The sequence below is a fragment of the Taudactylus pleione genome, unplaced genomic scaffold, assembly GCF_031769625.1.
Source record: "Taudactylus pleione unplaced genomic scaffold, aTauple2 ptg000006l, whole genome shotgun sequence".
NCBI classification, from domain to species: domain Eukaryota; kingdom Metazoa; phylum Chordata; class Amphibia; order Anura; family Myobatrachidae; genus Taudactylus; species Taudactylus pleione.
This window is the reverse complement of record NW_028284409.1, coordinates 11,019,321-11,038,060: the sequence shown is the minus strand read 5'-3', so window position 1 is coordinate 11,038,060 and position 18,740 is coordinate 11,019,321. Positions and strand designations below refer to the sequence as shown.

Genomic DNA, 18,740 nt, shown 5'->3' with positions numbered 1-18,740 from the left:
ATTGATGGTATTGTGAAAGGATTACAACACCAGAATATTAATACGGGGAAATAATGGTATTTATGCACAAGAGAAGCCAGGCAATGACGCCTACCACCAGTGAAAATACTAGATAGCGTCTAATGATACCAGTATTGTTATATCTCTGGCCCTAGATAGTTACCTTACACAAGCAAAAAGAGAAAGCTAAAATAATATATACATTTAAAATGCATTTAGATGAATGCAGATAGTGCAAACTTTCAATTTTGGCAGTGTGTGTTTTTCAGTTCTTGTTTCCATTGTTCAATGTATGCGCGTTCTTTATGCTGGAGCAATCAGCTGAGATTAGGAAAGAATGTTAGAAACGCTAAAAGTGATCATTTTCATTAGTCTCAAGAGATTTCAGAAACTGCTGAGAGCTGAAGTGTGTGGTAGCGATTACCATACTGACTGAGAGACACAAAGTGCCAGTGTAAGATGAGACACAAGCAGGTAGCCATGAAGCAATTAGCGGTTACTAAATTGTAGCTGTTATTATTAGACAGACGGTTGTTTGTGTGTCTGGTGATCTATAAATAGACTGTATGTAGCTATTAAGCTTGGGTGCAAGGAAAGTAAACGCAAGTTCAGTGTTCATATAAAGGGCCGTATCCAACTAGATGTGAAAACATGAAGTTTTCGCATGTGAAAAATTTGCGCACTCTTCGCCCTAATGTGTAACTTTCACGTCTGCCGTTTTTTGAGCAGTCCTATTGCAAAAGACGCAATGCGGCATTCGCCCATAAAATTTCCTTGGCATTAGCGGCAAAGAGTGCCGGTGGGAAATCTGCCTTTACCCCCCAAAAAAGGTAAACAAAAAAGGGAAATAGTGTTGTAGAAGTACATTAGTGGCCAAAATCAAAGGGTTTGGGGTTATTAAATTGTGTCAAATGGCTGTTATATGCATTTTTCTCTAACAGTGAAAAATGATAGAAAGCAATAAAAATAAATGTTGTAGATGAATTTGGGGTACATTAAAATGGGTGTAACTGTGTTTTTGTCATAAAAATGCATTTAGAATTTTTTTTTTTTTAATTTTAAAAAAACCTCACTTGCATCTGCAATCCTAAAAACACCTGTCCCATCCATACAGCCCCCAAAAATACCTACCTCACTACTTTAAATTCATTTTCCAACACTTTACATTTTCACCCCAAAAATGACATGTTGTTATTGGCCGAATTAAGCTAATTAAAAAAATATATTTTTGCCTAATTAGTCATTAGGGAGGGTGTCCAAGGGGTTTTGCACCAAGTCCTGGCATTTTTAGCCAACATTTTTAGCCAAAAATAGGGATTTTGCCCAAATTATCACCTGCTCTGAGATGGTGAAAATGTTTCGCTTGTTGAGATACAGGGCATTAGTCTTCATCAATACGCTGATGGTTAGTGCTCCTGAACAAAGTACAAATGCTGTTCGCACATATTTGCAGAATTACAAACAGAGATGGGGATACATGTGCTGAAAAGCTGACAAACTTCAGCTTCTTGCTTATTTGGATCCATTTCTGCTCACTCAATTCAACTTTTCCATATTTCTCCTAAAATGATTAATTCGAGCCTCATTGATTGATTGGTTTGACAAAATGTAAATTCTGCGGCTGGAATCATGAATGACACTTTGTTTTATTATAGGAAGCCTTTCTGCTCTTCTACGATCAAAATGGGGACCTTTGAAAGACAATGAACAAACAATTGGATTTTATACTAAACAGATCCTTGAAGGCTTGAAATATCTTCATGACAATCAGATAGTACATCGAGACATAAAGGTCTGTAAGGTTATGTATGTAAATTGTGAAGAAAGTAAAAGACTGCTAAGTGCTGGCAGTATATGTGCACCAGTTAGTCTGCAGTTTGTGTTGTCTTAGCACCATTGTTGTAGAGTCAAGTACTAGGGGCTGTATTTACGAAGTGGCGGCTTCCCGGTGGATTTCAGGTGAAAATTTAAAGTGGCACTACCATTAAGTATAAAGCATGCCGGGCTTTACACTTAAATGTTAGTGGCACTTTAAATTTTCACCTGAACCCGCCAAGAAGGAAGTGGCAGCTTACAAAAGCCGCTGCTTCCTTCATATAGCTCTAGGTGTCCATAGGCCTTTTCCTAGACCTCAAATGCTATTAAAATTACACTAAACCATTGCACTAAAACAATAGTTATTATGTTTATAACAAAGTCACTCATTAAAAGCGAAGCAAATTAGCCCCTCTACCCAATTACCACAATGATTTAGACTAGTGTCTGGCATTTCTACTGGAACACACAATCTGAAGTTTAAAGTCCTGCTCCCAAGTAGGAGTTGGAGGGAATTACAATGTGGTTCTAGTTTATGAGAAGAGAGAAGTAATTCCTCATAGAATTCTTATTTGTAATTTTTTAACATTTGTGGTAGCGACATTTGGTCTTGTCAGAAATAGGTGCCTTTATGCCTCTTCTAATTCTTTAAAGTGATTAGATGTCAAGATCCAAGGGTGATTTCAAGGGAAAAGGGGTCATGCACAGTTGGCATCAGTTTACAACAATGCCAAGGAGACAAATACTGACCAGATACCACTCGTATTAGAAATCTGTATCTGATACTAGTACATGTATGAAATGCTGAGCATTCTGGGCCAGAGAAGGTGTGTTAACATATTTATCAATATTTGAAATGGTTTAATAATGACCAGTTGAAAGATGCTTGATTTAACAATACAATACCATGTCCAAGGCTTACAACCTCTCCCTTTTACATTTCAAGATAAAAGAACATTTTATGTTCATGAGCTCTCAAGAGCTTTCTTCCTAAATAAATAACGTTGCCTAGCTTTTTAGATTAGATATGCTATATCTAGAAGAGAGAGTGTTTAATTATTACCTGCAGTTGTAAATGTTCTGCTGTTTACATTGATATACCATATACACTTGTATATTGAACCTCCGCCTCTCCTGCTCACTGACACATCATTTTATGACCTATTTCAATATATACCTGGAAATGGAGAAATCCCACCTTCGAGGACATTTCCATGCTCTTGATCAAATCCACTGCAACAACATAGAGCATTTAAAACTACTAGTGCTGCCAATGATAAACAGGCTGGTAGCCTACACTTCTTTCTCAAGCCTGGTATTCTTTAAAGGAATACACTTTACTTGTCATAGATCAGTGTAAGTTTTGTGTATATAAATGTCTACTTTTAAAATTGTGAGACCTTTGTTCAATTATTATTGTCGACATTGGTATGAGAGCAGTATCGAATGGTAGCATGCTGTAACATTTGTGGTTGTGGGTTGTAACTTGTATCTGATACAAGAGGTTCCGTGTAATGCAAGCAATGCAGTTTTACTATTCTACCTAAACAGGAAGATGTAATGATACTGTACTCTAGCTGCTTTCATACATTCTCCCAGTGATTAGTACATTCAGCACTAATATTTGTTTTAATTGTACACAGGGGATGTAAAATCATACCCTCAAAGAGCATTTCAAGACTCATCTATGGTTCGAAACCAGACCAGAAATTTGGCACAAAATTTGCACCTGCAAAAACTATTTTGTGCTGCAGGGCAAACTGTAAATTGCATGGCCTGATAAGTGCTATATGTGTGGTGTAACCTGGCCCAACTCTGCAATACAGTGTACTAATAGAGCTGGCCACTGTGTGTAGTACGTGTCCTGTTTACAAGAAAACTACATTTGTACCCTCTTAAGGGTTATTCCAATTACCCACGAAGGGGGTGAGTTGCTGTTTCAATGGTGTACAAATGCCTGCAGCGGCACCCAAACTCGCAGCCCCTACTTGTGCCAGACTCGCACAAATTTTTGTGCTCAGCCCTATGGGGCTGAGCAGAAAATCTGCGAGTCCTGCGGTACTGTAAGTACAACATACAGAAGCACTTACTCGTGCTGTGAGGGGACTCGTGGATTATTGGATTGAACCCTTAATGTGTGTCATTAAAACCTAGTAAGGATGTAAAAGCTCCCCTAAAGCTAGGTCAAATCAATGCTTCAACAAGCACTTTTTCAGTGCCCTTACTGCTCTGTGTACATGATGCTATGCTATTGTTTCACGAGACGTAGCTCCCGAATCTTGTGATGATTCACAAAAATTACCATGCTCTGTGAGCTAACATGGCCCACAACCCCATGAGTTGGTGATACTGAGCAGGGACTATGCTCACGACTAGTCTAATATAAGGCATTATGTATATTCCAAGTTTGTCATTTTATGGCATGTGAACAATTTATCTATAATAAGAAACAAATTGTGTTAAGGGGTAACGCATGGTTGACCTGACCCATTTTTCACATAAATGTCCATTACACCATTGTAAAAGAGGGTACGATCAATATCCCAACAGCGGGGATTCCAGCCGTCAGAATGCCGGCACCGGCATCCCGACCATCGGAATCCTGAAGGTAAGTAGCGGGGTTAGGCACTAAGGGGGGAGGGTTAGATTTAGGCATCGGGAGAGAGGGTTAGGTTAGGTGTACTTACCTCAAGCCGTGTGGATGTTAACCTAGTCGGGATTCTGACCGACGACATCCCGTACCCAACCCTTGTAAAAGTGCTGGTTATGAGGTGGAACAATTGAAATGATATGGCATTTTTGGTAGTTACAATGAATCTAATAAATATTTGCCCCTGGTAATAATTTGCATCTTCAAGTAGACAAGAATGAGTAGTCTCCTCTGTGCCGGCATAAATTACTTATTTGTGACCAAGTCCGTTTCTCATGTTGTAAGTGGATCTTACTTATAGAAGTGTAAATAAATCTTCCACGCTGCGGAACTAACTAATATGGTTGTGCTCTCTGCTTTAGGGTGATAATGTGTTGATAAACACGTATAGCGGTGTTCTGAAAATCTCTGACTTTGGTACGTCTAAGAGGCTTGCTGGTATCAACCCGAACACTGAAACGTTTACTGGTAAGACTGAATGGCATTGTGTGATAGCAAATATTTGCCATACTTTCCAACATTCATAATAAAAAAATGTAGTTTAAATGAGTCCATGTCACATAACTGTCTAAATGTGCCCAAACGATGTCTGTTTAGCATCAACCATGCTTTTCTTCCAATACAAAACTGTGGGTATGATTATATTAGAGACATGTCAGCAGAAGCAAGGTGGGACAATGTACCGCCTGACCAGGGCCGGCCCTAGCCCAAATTATTTGGTAAGAGAGTATATTTCTTGGCACCCCCCTATGCAGTGCCCCCCCTGTGCAGTAGTAAGCACCTTATATAGTGCCCCCAGTAGTAGTCCCCCTATGCAGTGCCCCCAGTAGTGGTCCCCCCTGTGCAGTGCCCCTTGTTCCCCCAGTAGTAAGCCCTTATATAGTGTCCCCAGTAGTACTCCCCCATATGCAGTGCCCCCAGTAGTGGTACCCCCTATGCAGTGCCCCTTTATATAGTGCCGCCAGTAGTAGTCCCCCCCACCCCCATGCAGTGCCCCCCAATAGTGGTACCCCTTATGCAGTGGCCCCAGTTGTAGTTCCCCCCCCATGCAGTACCCCCCAGTATTACCCTTTACAGAGTGCCCCCAGTAGTGGTCCCTAGATGCAGTGCCCCCAGTGGTAGTCCTCCCCCCCCCTCTTGTAGTGCTCCGAGTGGTAGTCCCTACCCTTGTAGTGGTCCCCTCTTGTAGTAGTCGTTGTCCCCCCCCTTGTTGTGTCCCCAGTGGAGGCTCCCCCTCTATGCAGTGCCCCAGTAGTAGCCACCCCCTTGTAGTAGTCCCCCCCTTTGTAGTAGTCCCCCCCCTCCCCTTGTTGTGCCCCCAGTGGAGGTTCCCCCCCTATACAGTGCCCCTATAGAGCCACCCCCTTTGTAGTAGTCCCCCCCCCCCTCCCCCCTTGTTGTGCCCCCAGTGGAGGCTCCCGCCCCCTATGCAGTGCCCCAGTAGTAACCGCACCCCCCACACACCCGAGTAGACACACATGTAATAAAAATAAAAACACATACCTGAATCCCCGGTCCGGCTGCCGCCCTCCGCTCCTCAGTTCGTCCTCCCGGGCCGGGCCAGTCTGCATTATGGGAGAGACATCATGACGTCTCTCCCATTACCCACTGCGGGAGCCGGAAAGCTCCAGCCCATTTGTGTGTGTGTCACCGTGTAGTGCTGACTGAACTCCGTCCTGTCAGCGCTACACGCGCGGTGCAGCTGTGTCACAGAGACACAGTCGGCCTGCATGGTCGCAGTTGAGGCGCCCTCCACTATGTGGCGCCCTACTCGGCTGCGTACCATGGGTAATGGTAGAACCGGCCCTGCGCCTGAATAATATTTATGCTGTCTGATATATAGTCTTAAGGGACTAGTTTATAGCAGTTGAATTTGCTACATACCCTTGATTATTACAAGAAAAGGACTGCTGTGTGTGGGTGACAGGTCTGCCATAATAGTCGTATTTCCAACTGGGGTTGCTGTATAGGAATTGGCTTGGTGCTTTAAACCTGCCAAGACCTAAATAGCAGGAGTACCAACATATGTCTTAAAGCACCCACACACAAACAAGTACAAATATACTTGAATGTATTAATAAATTAAAAATCCCAACAATACCAGTACATTTGGTTTGATCTTGGAGATGTAAGGCACATCCAGCTTGAAGGGTTTAAAATAAGAATTCCTAGGTTTGTGGTACTAAAGACAATAATTGGGTGTACCACTATGGAGGTCAAATTATTAAAATGTTTTCGGTGAATAAAATACTAACTTTTTAATCTATTGCTGATTGGGGTTGGTATTCACAATTTAGTCTCTGAGTTTATATATAGAAACATCAATCAGAAGGGGAACTAAATCCACTTGTTACAGTGAAAGGATCCAAGTTCATCTAAATATCAATAAACTAACAAAGATTTATTAAAGCGATGATAATACAGTTTGTTATAAATGTAAAAGCTCTGTGTGTTTATAGGCAGAAAAAAGGGTCTAGTGTGACGGAACAGGACTTCCTCCGCAATTCTTTCAGTTTCATTATTTAAAGTTGCTTATCTCTGCAGTTGCTAATTATATAAAGCAATTTGTATGTTAGGTTATTGTTCCAAAGTGGCAGATATGTAAGACTGCAAAAATATATATTTGAAGTAATTTGTTAAACACAATTCTTGTCAACCAGTGGTTGATATTTTATAAGGCAAAAGCACTGATTATGGTGTATACCTATACTAAGCACTGTCCAGGATATGATAGACCTAGTAGATTTCTGAGATCGAAGAACTGACTTAATAAAGATTATACATATGTCTTTTAAATGTAAAGAGGGCAAAAAATTGTGTTGATAAACACATTTTTTTAACCTACAACTCTATTACAATTTAAAAGGTAGTTTGTAACATTGACATATGTGCTTAAGTGCCTTTACCTTAGCAGTATATAAAGTTATTATCTGTACCACTAAAAGCCACTGTTCTGTTTTTATCTGTTTGGCAGAGTGCCCACATGATGATGATCAGCCACACGGTTGGCCATAAATCTTGATGTATTAAAATTGTATTTCTATTCTCCTAACAAAATGAAGCAATCTTTCTAATCTTATGTAGCGTAGGGATGGCCCACATGGTATTGGCCACACCCACAGAGCACTGGCCACACCTCCTCAGCTCTCACAATAGGCCCTTGATCATTTTCAGCCCAATGATCATTTACACACCTGTGGTTTTGATATGCTTTTCTTATGTTAGATTATTAAAAGTGAATTAAAAATACAATAATTTCCATCTAGTGATGTTAAGACACTTGTTATGAGAATTGTAGGAGGAGTTTGCAAAAGTGCTCGACTCACATTATACATTTGTAAAAAATGCCTGTATAAACATGTAACAATGTATTCAAACTGCATGAATTGAGCCTTAGTTCCTTAGTTCTGATCAGCTTCTAAAACCTTGATGCATATACTGTATATGAGACCGTTGCTGCTGTTATTTCTGTTTAGTGGTCCTACTGCTTCTGGTAGTCAATATGAACTGATTCTATAATTCACCATATGAAAATTGATGCAGTGTTTGTTGTGTTTCAGGCACTCTTCAGTACATGGCTCCAGAAATAATAGATAAAGGACCAAGAGGATACGGAAAACCAGCAGACATTTGGTCCCTGGGCTGCACAGTAATAGAAATGGCTACAGGAAAACCTCCTTTTTATGAACTAGGAGAACCACAAGCTGCCATGTTCAAAGTAAAGTAATTTAAGTCTTTATAAGGCACAGAGATATATGATAAGATATGTTCTAGTATATATGTATCATAGTGTAAAGTGGTCATTGCTTGTGTGTTTTCTTTACCAGCGTTAATGTATTCCACAGTTTTGTAATAGTTTGTTCATCTTGGGTCAGATCACCTAAGCGTATTGAAGTATTCATGAAACCTCATTACTTACTTTTATTTAATAAAAATTCACATTTTCTGCAAAGCCATTGTACTTTTTATCCTTGGGCCAAACACCCATATCCCAAATTAGTGTACACTAGCAGAATGCAGTTATCAAGTAACTACATTTTCTGAGAATGCCAGTTGCCGTCTTCCCTATATTGATCAGATGTGATAAGCATGCAGGCCTGTTTGGGCTAACATGCACAGTTAATTTTAAGACTGTCAAATAGGCTGTCTAAATCTATGCATTTCTAGGCAGCCCAACAGTAAGTGATAGAACACCGCTCCATCCAACAATCAATTTACTCATTTTTATTTATGAGAAATTTTCACTTCTTATGCAGATCCGTTCATTACTGTCATCATATTATGTTTTGTACCGTAGGTTGGCATGTTTAAAATCCATCCAGAGATCCCTGAATCCATGTCAGCTGAGGCCAAGGCCTTTCTACTGCAGTGTTTTGAGCCAGACCCCGTGAAACGTGCCACTGCTGTTGAGTTACTTATGGATGATTTCTTGAAGGTCTCCAGTAGAAAACGAAAGTCCCAGCTTAAGCTGTCAGGTAACTAACAGACCTATCAATATTCCGGTATCCCTGTCACCAGCCTAAAGAGTGGATAATGCCTACTAAAATCTATTAACAATGACCACTTTTAAAATCCTATTCTTGGAAACTGTGTGGCGTAGTAATTGACCCAGAATTGAACCACCAGTTCCCAGAACCTATTGGCATTGCATCCCTAAATCACTGACGCATTTGTTTAATTTTAATTATTTTCGCAGCACACTTCTATTAATGTGGCTTTTGTAGTAAAGTTATTGGTATTATAATGAGATAATGATTACATTTTGGAGTCCTTTGGATGATAGTTTCAGAATTTGACAACACGTTTATAGAAAACTGGGTAACTTCATAGATTCCCAGGTATAGATCAAAAATTGTACAGACAGGTTTTCATTTTTTGATAAGGAGTGTTTAGTCGTGGACTGGGAGATCAGGAAAATACTGTACCATGCTGTTGGTTTAAGAAATTGTGGGGAGCTTTATTTACAGTAGAAAATAATGGTGCATAAGTAGGGCTTCCACGTGCCTCATTTTCTTTGAGTATTATTATTTTTTATTATATAATAGTTTAAATGTGAATCATTAGTTTAGTCACGATGCACCTTGATAAATATAATGGATCTGATTCAAAGGTGCATGCAGGACAACTTTGCAGACGGATCTTGGTATTATTAGCAAATGCGCGTGCATCGAAGTCTGCGTACACAACTTTAAGCAACTACGGTTGATTCAGAGTCGTACACCTTTCAGCTGCTACTCCATGGGTGAAACTGGGTGGTAAAGGAGCATTTGCACGTAGGTTAAGTATGCTTTAGGCGTTTAGATGGAATTGGGGCTCTATTCAAAGGTGAACTTGCGCGGAGGTTCTTATGATTTCAGACTGTTCTCTTACACAAAGGACAGGGCTGGTGCAAGTGCTGATAGCTATGACAGCTACTTTCACAACCGGGTATATAGGGTTGGTACATCCGATACAGGTGAAGATCTGTGTCAACTACCAAGCCTGCACGTTGATGCAGCGGAAATACTTGTGAGACTCAGTCAGCCCCAATGTACGGAAATAAAATCTCATAACTGTTTTATATTCACATGGAAGCATGCTGTGGTTTTGGAAGACTGGGATATATGTTTGACTTAAATATGATACTGCATTATATAGCATCTATTCTTGTGTATCGACACCTATTTCCCTATAGATTGTAAGCTTGCGAGCAGGGCCCTCTTACCTTTATGTCTGTCTGATACTACCCAGTTTTTTTCCTTTAATGTTGTTTCCAACTGTAAAATGCAAAGGAATATGCTGCGCTATATAAGAAACTGTTAATAAATAAATATATAGTATATGAAAGCTGCTGTTTTAGTACACATTTAATTAATTAATTTTTTTTTTTTTTTTTTTTCTCACAGCCCTCTCTCCGGGATCAAATGGTAAGACTACATAAGAACATTATCACACGTAACTGTATATATCTGCTGTTCATACATCATTTATTTAAAATAGCTGTGTTTTACATTTAAAAATTTTTTAATATGACCCTAAAATTACGTGATACATTTGCAATGTAATGCTGTGGTCAACATACAATACATGTTGAAGTTATTTGAGGTGTATATAAGGTTCAGCTCAGCACATGTACAAAGAGAATGGTTTATATTAGGGATGTGCAGGCTCGGATAGGTTCGAGTTTGCACGTGGAGTTCGGATTTTTCCCTCCAAAAAAACGGAACTCAGAACGAGGCAAAACGTCATCTTACATGGACGAACATCATCATTCCTGGTCTTTTGTCCAGGAATGATGATGTTCGTCCATGTAAGATGACGTTTTGCCTCGTTCTGAGTTCCGTTTTTTTGGAGGGAAAAATCCGAACTCCACGTGCAAACTCGAACCTATCCGAGCCTGCACATCCCTAGTTTATATGTGTTGCTTATTCCTATGCAGAATATCTGAGAAGTATATCGTTGCCAGTCCCAGTGATGGTGGAAGATACAAGCAGTAGCAGTGACTATGGATCAGTTTCACCAGACACAGATTTAAGATCAGAGCCGTTCTCATTTAAAATAAGAGCTAAATCTTGCATAGACAAGGAGGGGAAAATTCAAAGAAGTTTATTCCTTGGGTGAGTGTCGAGTTTTACTAGGACTCACGAATACGAACTTTACATGGCATAATGTATGAGCATGAAGACTCACTAAACCCAAAATTCTGCCTTACTTTTCTCAGACTGAGATGATTGAAAGACTGTAATCTACAATAGCTACTTACCAGCAGGGCCAGAATTACAATGGGGTAGATGGGACTATCATGCCCTGTTGGTCACAGATAAACCATATTGTCTTCACAAAATTTTAATTTTTCCACATATTTTTTTACATATTTAGGGAGACTATGGGGCTGATGGTGTAAGGCAGGGGTGGCCAAACTGTTCCTTAAGGACCCCTAACAGTTCAGACCACCTGTCGATCTGTAGAATGTGTCAGATAGAACTGAATGCACCACATGTTTTAAAATGTGATAGTAATGACTACACCAGCTATGTGGTCTGGAAAATGTGAACTGTTAAAGGATCTCGAGGACTGGGTTGGCCACCCTTGGTGTAAGGGGTGTACACGCCCACATAGCATTGGCCACACCTGCACTGGTTACAGCTCCTCCAATTCTCACAACAGGCACTTGATAATTTTCAGCCCCAGGGCCATAGGCTCTTAATTCAACCATGCTTAAAAGGCTGTCAAATTGTGGTGGTTCCGTGCCCAGAACCCTGTAGTTCAGTAGACACTGCCCAGTCTCTCAGCTGCCATGAACCCGTGTATCTTCTTTATACGTCAGTGTGCATTTTTAGTTTTACATGCACCTGCAATTGCAAGTAACAAAAGATGTCACCCATATTTGCCTTCTAATCATATTTTATTTAACATTAGGATCCCTGATGAGCAATTTGAAGATCACAGTGCTCCTCCTTCTCCTGAGGAAAGAGATTCTGGATTCTTCATGCTGAAGAAGGACAGTGAAAGGAGAGCCACCCTGCATCGTATTCTTACTGAGGACCAAGACACGGTGGTGAGGAACCTGATGAAAACACTAGGCCAGGTAACCTAATGATGACGTTTTTTATATGAGACCTCAGTGATGGTAATGAGTTTCAAGTAAGACCAACTCAAGGGAAAGATTTGATGATGGATTGCTTAGAAGTGTATCTGTCCACCTGTCCTAGGGTCCCTTGTGCTCTTGCTAGTAGCAATGTGACTGATTTGTTGCAAATTGTAGCTCATAAGTGGTTAAAGTGCTTGATTGAACTCTGTTGACAGTGATATTCTATTTTCCTTAATGGAATAAAATGTATTCATGATTAAATATATAAATCAATTCTCTGAACGGTTTAGCTTTTCCCACTTTCTTGGGGGACAGAACCCAGCAAAGGTTACTGTTTTTAATAAAGCTTTTTAATCAGCTACAGCTACAGTAGATTACTGTTTCCTTTTGACCTAAATGTAACCCTCACTGCTTGCTATATAACCATACAGAATAAAACATATACTTTCAGCATCCTGCTACAAATGTGCTTTTAGAAATAGTCTCTCACAGATGTCAAATTTACTTTCTATATTAATGTTTTCTAAATTGAAAGTAATGATTGAGGTTGAAATTTCTTTGAACAATGCCTTATATTTTACAACCTGATTCTACATGTACCTTTCTCTGAGGCTAAATACTTTAGTAGGAAGACTTTTTTTGTAAGACTATTTTTTAAGATCCCAGGGGCTCTATTTACTACAATCTGCATATTGAATGCAGATTGTAGTGTGATATTACTGAGTGAATTCGCATTGTGAATTCAGGCAATATCACAGGGATTTACTATAAATCCCTTGCAGGGACAGAGCTTGCGATAAAGCTCTGTCCCTGCGGATCCCATCCGCACTCTAGTCGCGGTATTTTTGGAAAAAATTCAGCGACTAAGAGCCCGCGCATGCGCCGACCCACCGTCGCTGCTACCCCCCACCGACGCTAAGCCCCGCCCCCGGCGCTAAGGGCCCCCCCCCGCGACCCCCCCTCCCTTCATTACACTTACCTGCATCCTCCTGGCCTCCGGTGGTCTTCTCCGGGCTCCCCGATCAGGTGATCTCCCATACTGCACTGGGGCACGATCACCTGATGACCAGGCAGCAGTGCACTGTGGGAGACCAGCTGACCGGAGAGGAGCCATCACCGGAGGCCCGATCACCGGTCCCTGGATTCAGGTAAGTACAAAAAAAATGTTTCTTTTTTTTTTTTTTTTTTTTACAGCAATCAGCTTGCGATCTATTAAGACCACATAGCTGATTACTGGTACCGGCTCCCGCCTCTGCTCTCCCCGTTAGAGCAGAGTGGGAGCCTGGTAACCGGGGGAGACCCTGGATAACGCCACCTCCAGGTGGTGTTATTATCACAGGGCCTCCCCCGGTATTTTTTTACAATTTATTTTTAGTAACTATGGTCGGATCACATTTCCCATTACAATTATGGGAAATGCGATCTGCTTTACTAAAAATAAGTGTTAATTAGGGTTTGGAGTAGAACTTTACTAATTCTACTCCAATTGCCCTATAGTAACTACAGGTGAAACTAAAATAATGTGAAAAGGGTGTGAAAACACCCTTTTTCACTTTATTTTAGTAAAAATAATGTTAATAAATAGAGCCCCAGATCACACACATTATAGGAGTGGTCTCCTGGGAAAAAATACTAGACTTTCTATCTGCCATAATAAAGTTGAACTTACAACCCTAGTGGATGGCTGATTTACATAGATCTAACCAGTTATGATGGATATGCAGACTGTTATCCTATCCACTTCCAGATGACTTTAAACAAGTCAGTGAAGGTAACTGAACTCGTTATAATTGACACATCACATTTGATCTGGTAGAATGGGGCCACACATGAGACTGCTATTGTGGTAATATAGTTTGGTAAAAAAAAATTAACAAATTGTCCAGTTAGTAGTACTGTCTCACAATGAGTTAAATTCTCAACCAGTATTTCATTTATGTGGAGTTTGTATGTTCTCTCCCTGCTTTTGTGTGTTTCTTTCAGCTACTGTGGTTTCCTCCAGTAGGTTAACTGGCTGATGACTAAAATGGACACTTGTCTACTTGTATGTTAGGGAATTTGGACCGTTAGATCTTATGCGACAGGGACTGACAATGTAATGAACAAAATCAATCAAGTGAATTACCAATTTTCTCTCTCTAGAGCACTGCTGAATGTGATAGAGCTTTATAAATATAATATTAATAATAATATGCATTGCCTTTTTTGCAAGTCAGTTTTTCATTTACTTTTTTCTTTTGCCTTTACGAATTATTATCCATAGATAATTGGGAGACCTACTATTGGATGTATTATGCCTTTTGGAACTGTCACTGTTAAATTGTTTGTGTATATTAGCATTTAAAGAAATTGTATTTTATTTCTAATGTCAACAGGGTGCAGAAGAAACCAAATTAAAGTGGGAACATATAACAACTCTGGTGACCAGCCTACGGGAGTTTGTTAGGTCTACTGACCGGAAGATCATTGCCTCTACTCTATCAAAACTGAAGCTGGAGCTGGACTTTGACAGTCATGCTATTAGTCAGGTCCAAGTGGTACTGTTTGGTTTTCAGGATGCGGTGAGTAAACAGATGTGAAAAGGCTAGCTTTATCTTAAAAGCCATCATATGATTAGATTATATTTTTGAATTAATAGCTACTAACACAAAGGTTAGGTTTTTTCGTTAGGGGTCTATTTATGAAACTGTGATAACTCCGGAGTTTTCACTATAGAAAGTACTTCCATCGGTTTCTCACAATTGACCAAGAAGTGAACTGCAGAGAAATGACTGATTTCTTTTGCAGTAAATGTTTTCCTTTGCTTAATACCGTCCCCATGGAGTTCTATGGGGATGGAAGCCTGAGTCACATTAACAAATGGCAAAAAGCATAGATGTTATCCGCTAGCTACTGTCATCCCAGGATGGCATTGGGATCAGTGAAGCCAGAAAGATGTCACTTGGTCCCCCCTAGGTCAAATCATTATGAGCATGAGCAGACATAATGATTACCTCTGTCTTGGTAAATAAACTTCTTCTTAGTCTTTCAACTATATTTGTAAATTACGTCTGTACAATGCTCCTATGTGCCTGCGCTTTATCTAGATGAAGAATTGATGCGTGAGTGAAGGCTGTAAGTGACCCAATAAATACCTAGACTGTACAGCACTCCCAGGGTGCCATGCAACCCTGTCTGTGTTAAATTTGGCTTATACAGTATGTTACCTCCCTTACCACCTTTACTTTTTACATACAGCAGAATATAACTAACCATTATCTGATTGGATTTACTTGGGAAGAACAAACTTGTTTTGTATTACTTGCCAAAGTAAATATTACTTTAGCTTTACCAGACAATACATTCAGGGCTGGCCCAAGCCTAAATTTTTTGGTAAGCGAATATAGATTTTAGCGCCCCATATATGTATGATGATTGTGTGATTTAGATAAAATATTGGAAAAGTAATTAACATAATGCTGATATGAGCGGCTAAGGTCATAAGTGTCCATTCCATTAACAATACAATGAACCCTATAGCCCTGCAACTTGCACACCCCTACACACACACACTCCCATTTACCCTAAAACACCAGCTCTTGAAGCCAGTGCAGGATCATACTTATTATTATTAGTCTTAATTTCAAACTCTGTCCTATGTGCCCTCCATATTCTTTACAATGCTGGTGACTGCTCCCTTCCAACTCCTCTACACTGATTTCTGTCAATGCTACAGTGCCACTACATTGGGTGCATCTCAAAGGTGCCCATGATTGGTCAGGCTATGCACCAATAGGGAGGGTTGGCACACATGCAAGTCCTGGCATGCTAGGCTGAATTCTCATTCATCACCCTGCCCCTTCCCTCACACTCCAGCCTCTCTTCTTCTCCATTACCCTGCTCCTTCTCTCACACTCCAGCCTCTCCTCTTCTCCATTGCCCTGCTCCTTCCCTCACACTCCAGACTCTCCTCTTCTCTATCACCCTGCTCCTTCTCTCACACACTAGCCTCTCCTCTTCTCCTCTACCCTGCTCCTTCCCTCACACTCCAGCCTCTCCTCTTCTCCTCTACCCTGCTCCTTCCATCACGCTCCAGCCTCTCCTCTTCTCCATTACCCTGCTCCTTCCCTCACACTCCAGCCTCTCCTCTTCTCTATCACCATGCTCCTTCCCTCATACTCCAGCCTCTTCTCTTCTCCATCACCCTGCTCCTTCCCTCACACTCCAGCCTCTCCTCTTCTCTATCACCATGCTCCTTCCCTCATACTCCAGCCTCTTCTCTTCTCCATCACCCTGCTCCTTCCCTCAATCTCCAGCCTCTCCTCTTCTCTATCACCATGCTCCTTCCCTCACACTCCAACCTCTCCTCTTCTCAATCACCATGCTCCTTCCCTCACACTCCAGCCTCTTCTCTTCTCCATCACCCTGCTCCTTCCCTCACACTCCAGCCTCTCCTCTTCTCCATTACCCTGCTCCTTCCCTCACACTCCAGCGCCTCTTCTTCCTCACCCTGCTCATTCCCTCGCACTCCAGTGCCTCCTCTCCTCTATCACCCTGCTTACTTTACAGTCACAGCGATAAGTAAATATCAGAGAGAGCGGGTGAGCAGTGTTGCAGCCACTCCTCCTGAGATGCCCCCATGCCCGTGCCTTCTACCCCAGCAGCCTGAGTGGTCAGTGTGTGTAGTACACTGAGCCAATGCAGACTGCCTGGCACTGCTAAAGCGAGGATTCAGGTACAGCTCAGTGATTGGCAGTGCCATGAGCATGGCTGCAATGCTGTCACTGTGTGGGGGCGGGGCACTGGTAAGAGAGGGGTACAACTCAGCAGCAAGTGTCCCATTCTCTCAGTGGCCCAATCAGCTCCTGGTAACAATCCCACAGGAGACAAAACATGTCTACAGGTCATTTTGGACAGGATAATATTGATGACATGAAAGACAAAGTGCCATATTATGTCCCTATTTAGTTTAATACTAAATTAATCTCAGGATAAACCTGTTAATCCAAATTCTTTTTAATCAAATTTAAATTCATCTGCAATCAAATCAGCTCCAAATGGTCCACAAAATGTAGTATTGATAGCATTTGTACTTTATTCATGCAGCATTGGCTGGCATTCAAGGTAAATAAAGCAACAGGAGGGTGAGACTTAACAGGACTTCAGAAGTCTCATACATGGAACCCTGGAGTTTTCACGTGGGAAACTCAAACATATGCTGAGTACACACTTAACGATGTGTACTCAGCCAATGTGTTGTGTGGCTGGCATACAGGTCTGACAGACTATATCGTCAGCAGGGCCATGCTGTGGAATGCAGCCTGGCCCCTGCTGTCATGCCGTCGCTCCTGGTATCGGCAAGTGTACACGCAGTTGCCGATGACTGGACCCCTGCCGAGTCTCGCCACATGACACATCAGCTGGGTACCCAGCATATGTCGCTGACGACATGCGGGAGCGCGCATCGTCAGCAACATATCAGGTACACATTGCCCGATGTGCCCAGATCGGATGACATATCGTCTAGTGCAGGGGTTCCCAACCACGGTCCTCAAGGCACACTAACAGTCCAGGTTTTAAAGATTGCCATACTTGAGCACAGGTGTATTAATTAGTACTTCAGTTATTTTGATTTAACCATCTGTGCTCAAGCATGGATAGCACTAAAATCTGGGCTGTTAGTGTGCCTTGAGGACCGAGGTTGGGAAACACTGCTGTAGTGTGTACTCAGCTTAAGTATACCTCGCTTTTAAAGATCTATTGTACACATAACATATCAATTGCAATAAAGATCATGTATTTTCCACAAGTGATCATTGCTGCTGTCAGACAAGTAGCTTACCCACTGACTCCCTCCCTTGTCATAGTATCTTGCAGCATACTAAAAGTAATGACATTTAAGATGTCTGATGTCTCAATTTGTTTAATGTAATATACATGTATTTAATAATCACATTGCTTACATATGACACATAATACACACATGTATTTAATCACACACATATATTTAATCACACATTTGCACCATAATACACACACATGAAGCAGCACAGTACATACACTGGATCACAGAAGCAGCAGCAGCTTTCTTCTTTATTGCCGAACTTTTCTCATCAGAACTGCAGCTTCAGCCGGGATGCCGCAAATAGTCACTGCTGCTGGGCCACTCGAGGGGGTTGCTCAACAACAATATTTTTGCTTGTAAGTTGCATGAAACTTTAAGTGTACAGGGAGGAGGAATACCCTCAATACCCCCCTCCACTGGTTTCATGCTGCCTGATCAGAGAGCTGAGCTCTAATCGCAGTCGTGTGTTTATGAATCAGCCTGCCCTGTGGGGAGAGGACAAGGGAGACACTGACAGGGATTGTGAAAAGCCGCCGGCCCGCGGCTCCCGTCCAACTCTCCACCACCGCGCTCCTGCCCCAGCCCTTTTAGCGCTATGTAAAGAACGCTAAAAGCGCTCAAGTAAAGGTGCAAGTAAAGTAAAAATATAGTGTTGTCCAATTTACATAAAATAGTCACTTGTTTATAGTTCAACTGTTGTACATCCTTATTTTTTTTTTAGAGTCAGCAACCTGGTTTCTCCACTTGGTTTTTCACACTAATACCCCTCAGCATCAAAAGGCCATATAAGACAAAAAGAGGGGAGAATACATAGTGTAAATAAACAAGTGACTATTTTGTCAATTGGACAACACTATATTTTTACTTTACTTGCACCTTTA

General features: G+C 41.2%; 1 protein-coding gene across 1 annotated transcript in view; it reads left to right on the top strand.

Annotated features, from left to right (window-relative positions):
- The window catches only part of MAP3K5 (mitogen-activated protein kinase kinase kinase 5), a 179,634-nt gene that overhangs the window by 149,031 nt on the left and 11,863 nt on the right, over positions 1 to 18,740 (top strand). Inside the window, exons 17-24 of the mRNA XM_088452579.1 lie at positions 1,656 to 1,792; positions 4,828 to 4,933; positions 8,026 to 8,183; positions 8,763 to 8,940; positions 10,351 to 10,371; positions 10,884 to 11,061; positions 11,864 to 12,032; positions 14,411 to 14,596. Of these exons, the coding sequence (XP_088308705.1) occupies positions 1,656 to 1,792; positions 4,828 to 4,933; positions 8,026 to 8,183; positions 8,763 to 8,940; positions 10,351 to 10,371; positions 10,884 to 11,061; positions 11,864 to 12,032; positions 14,411 to 14,596 (1,133 nt within the window). The remainder of the gene's footprint in view (positions 1 to 1,655; positions 1,793 to 4,827; positions 4,934 to 8,025; positions 8,184 to 8,762; positions 8,941 to 10,350; positions 10,372 to 10,883; positions 11,062 to 11,863; positions 12,033 to 14,410; positions 14,597 to 18,740) is intronic.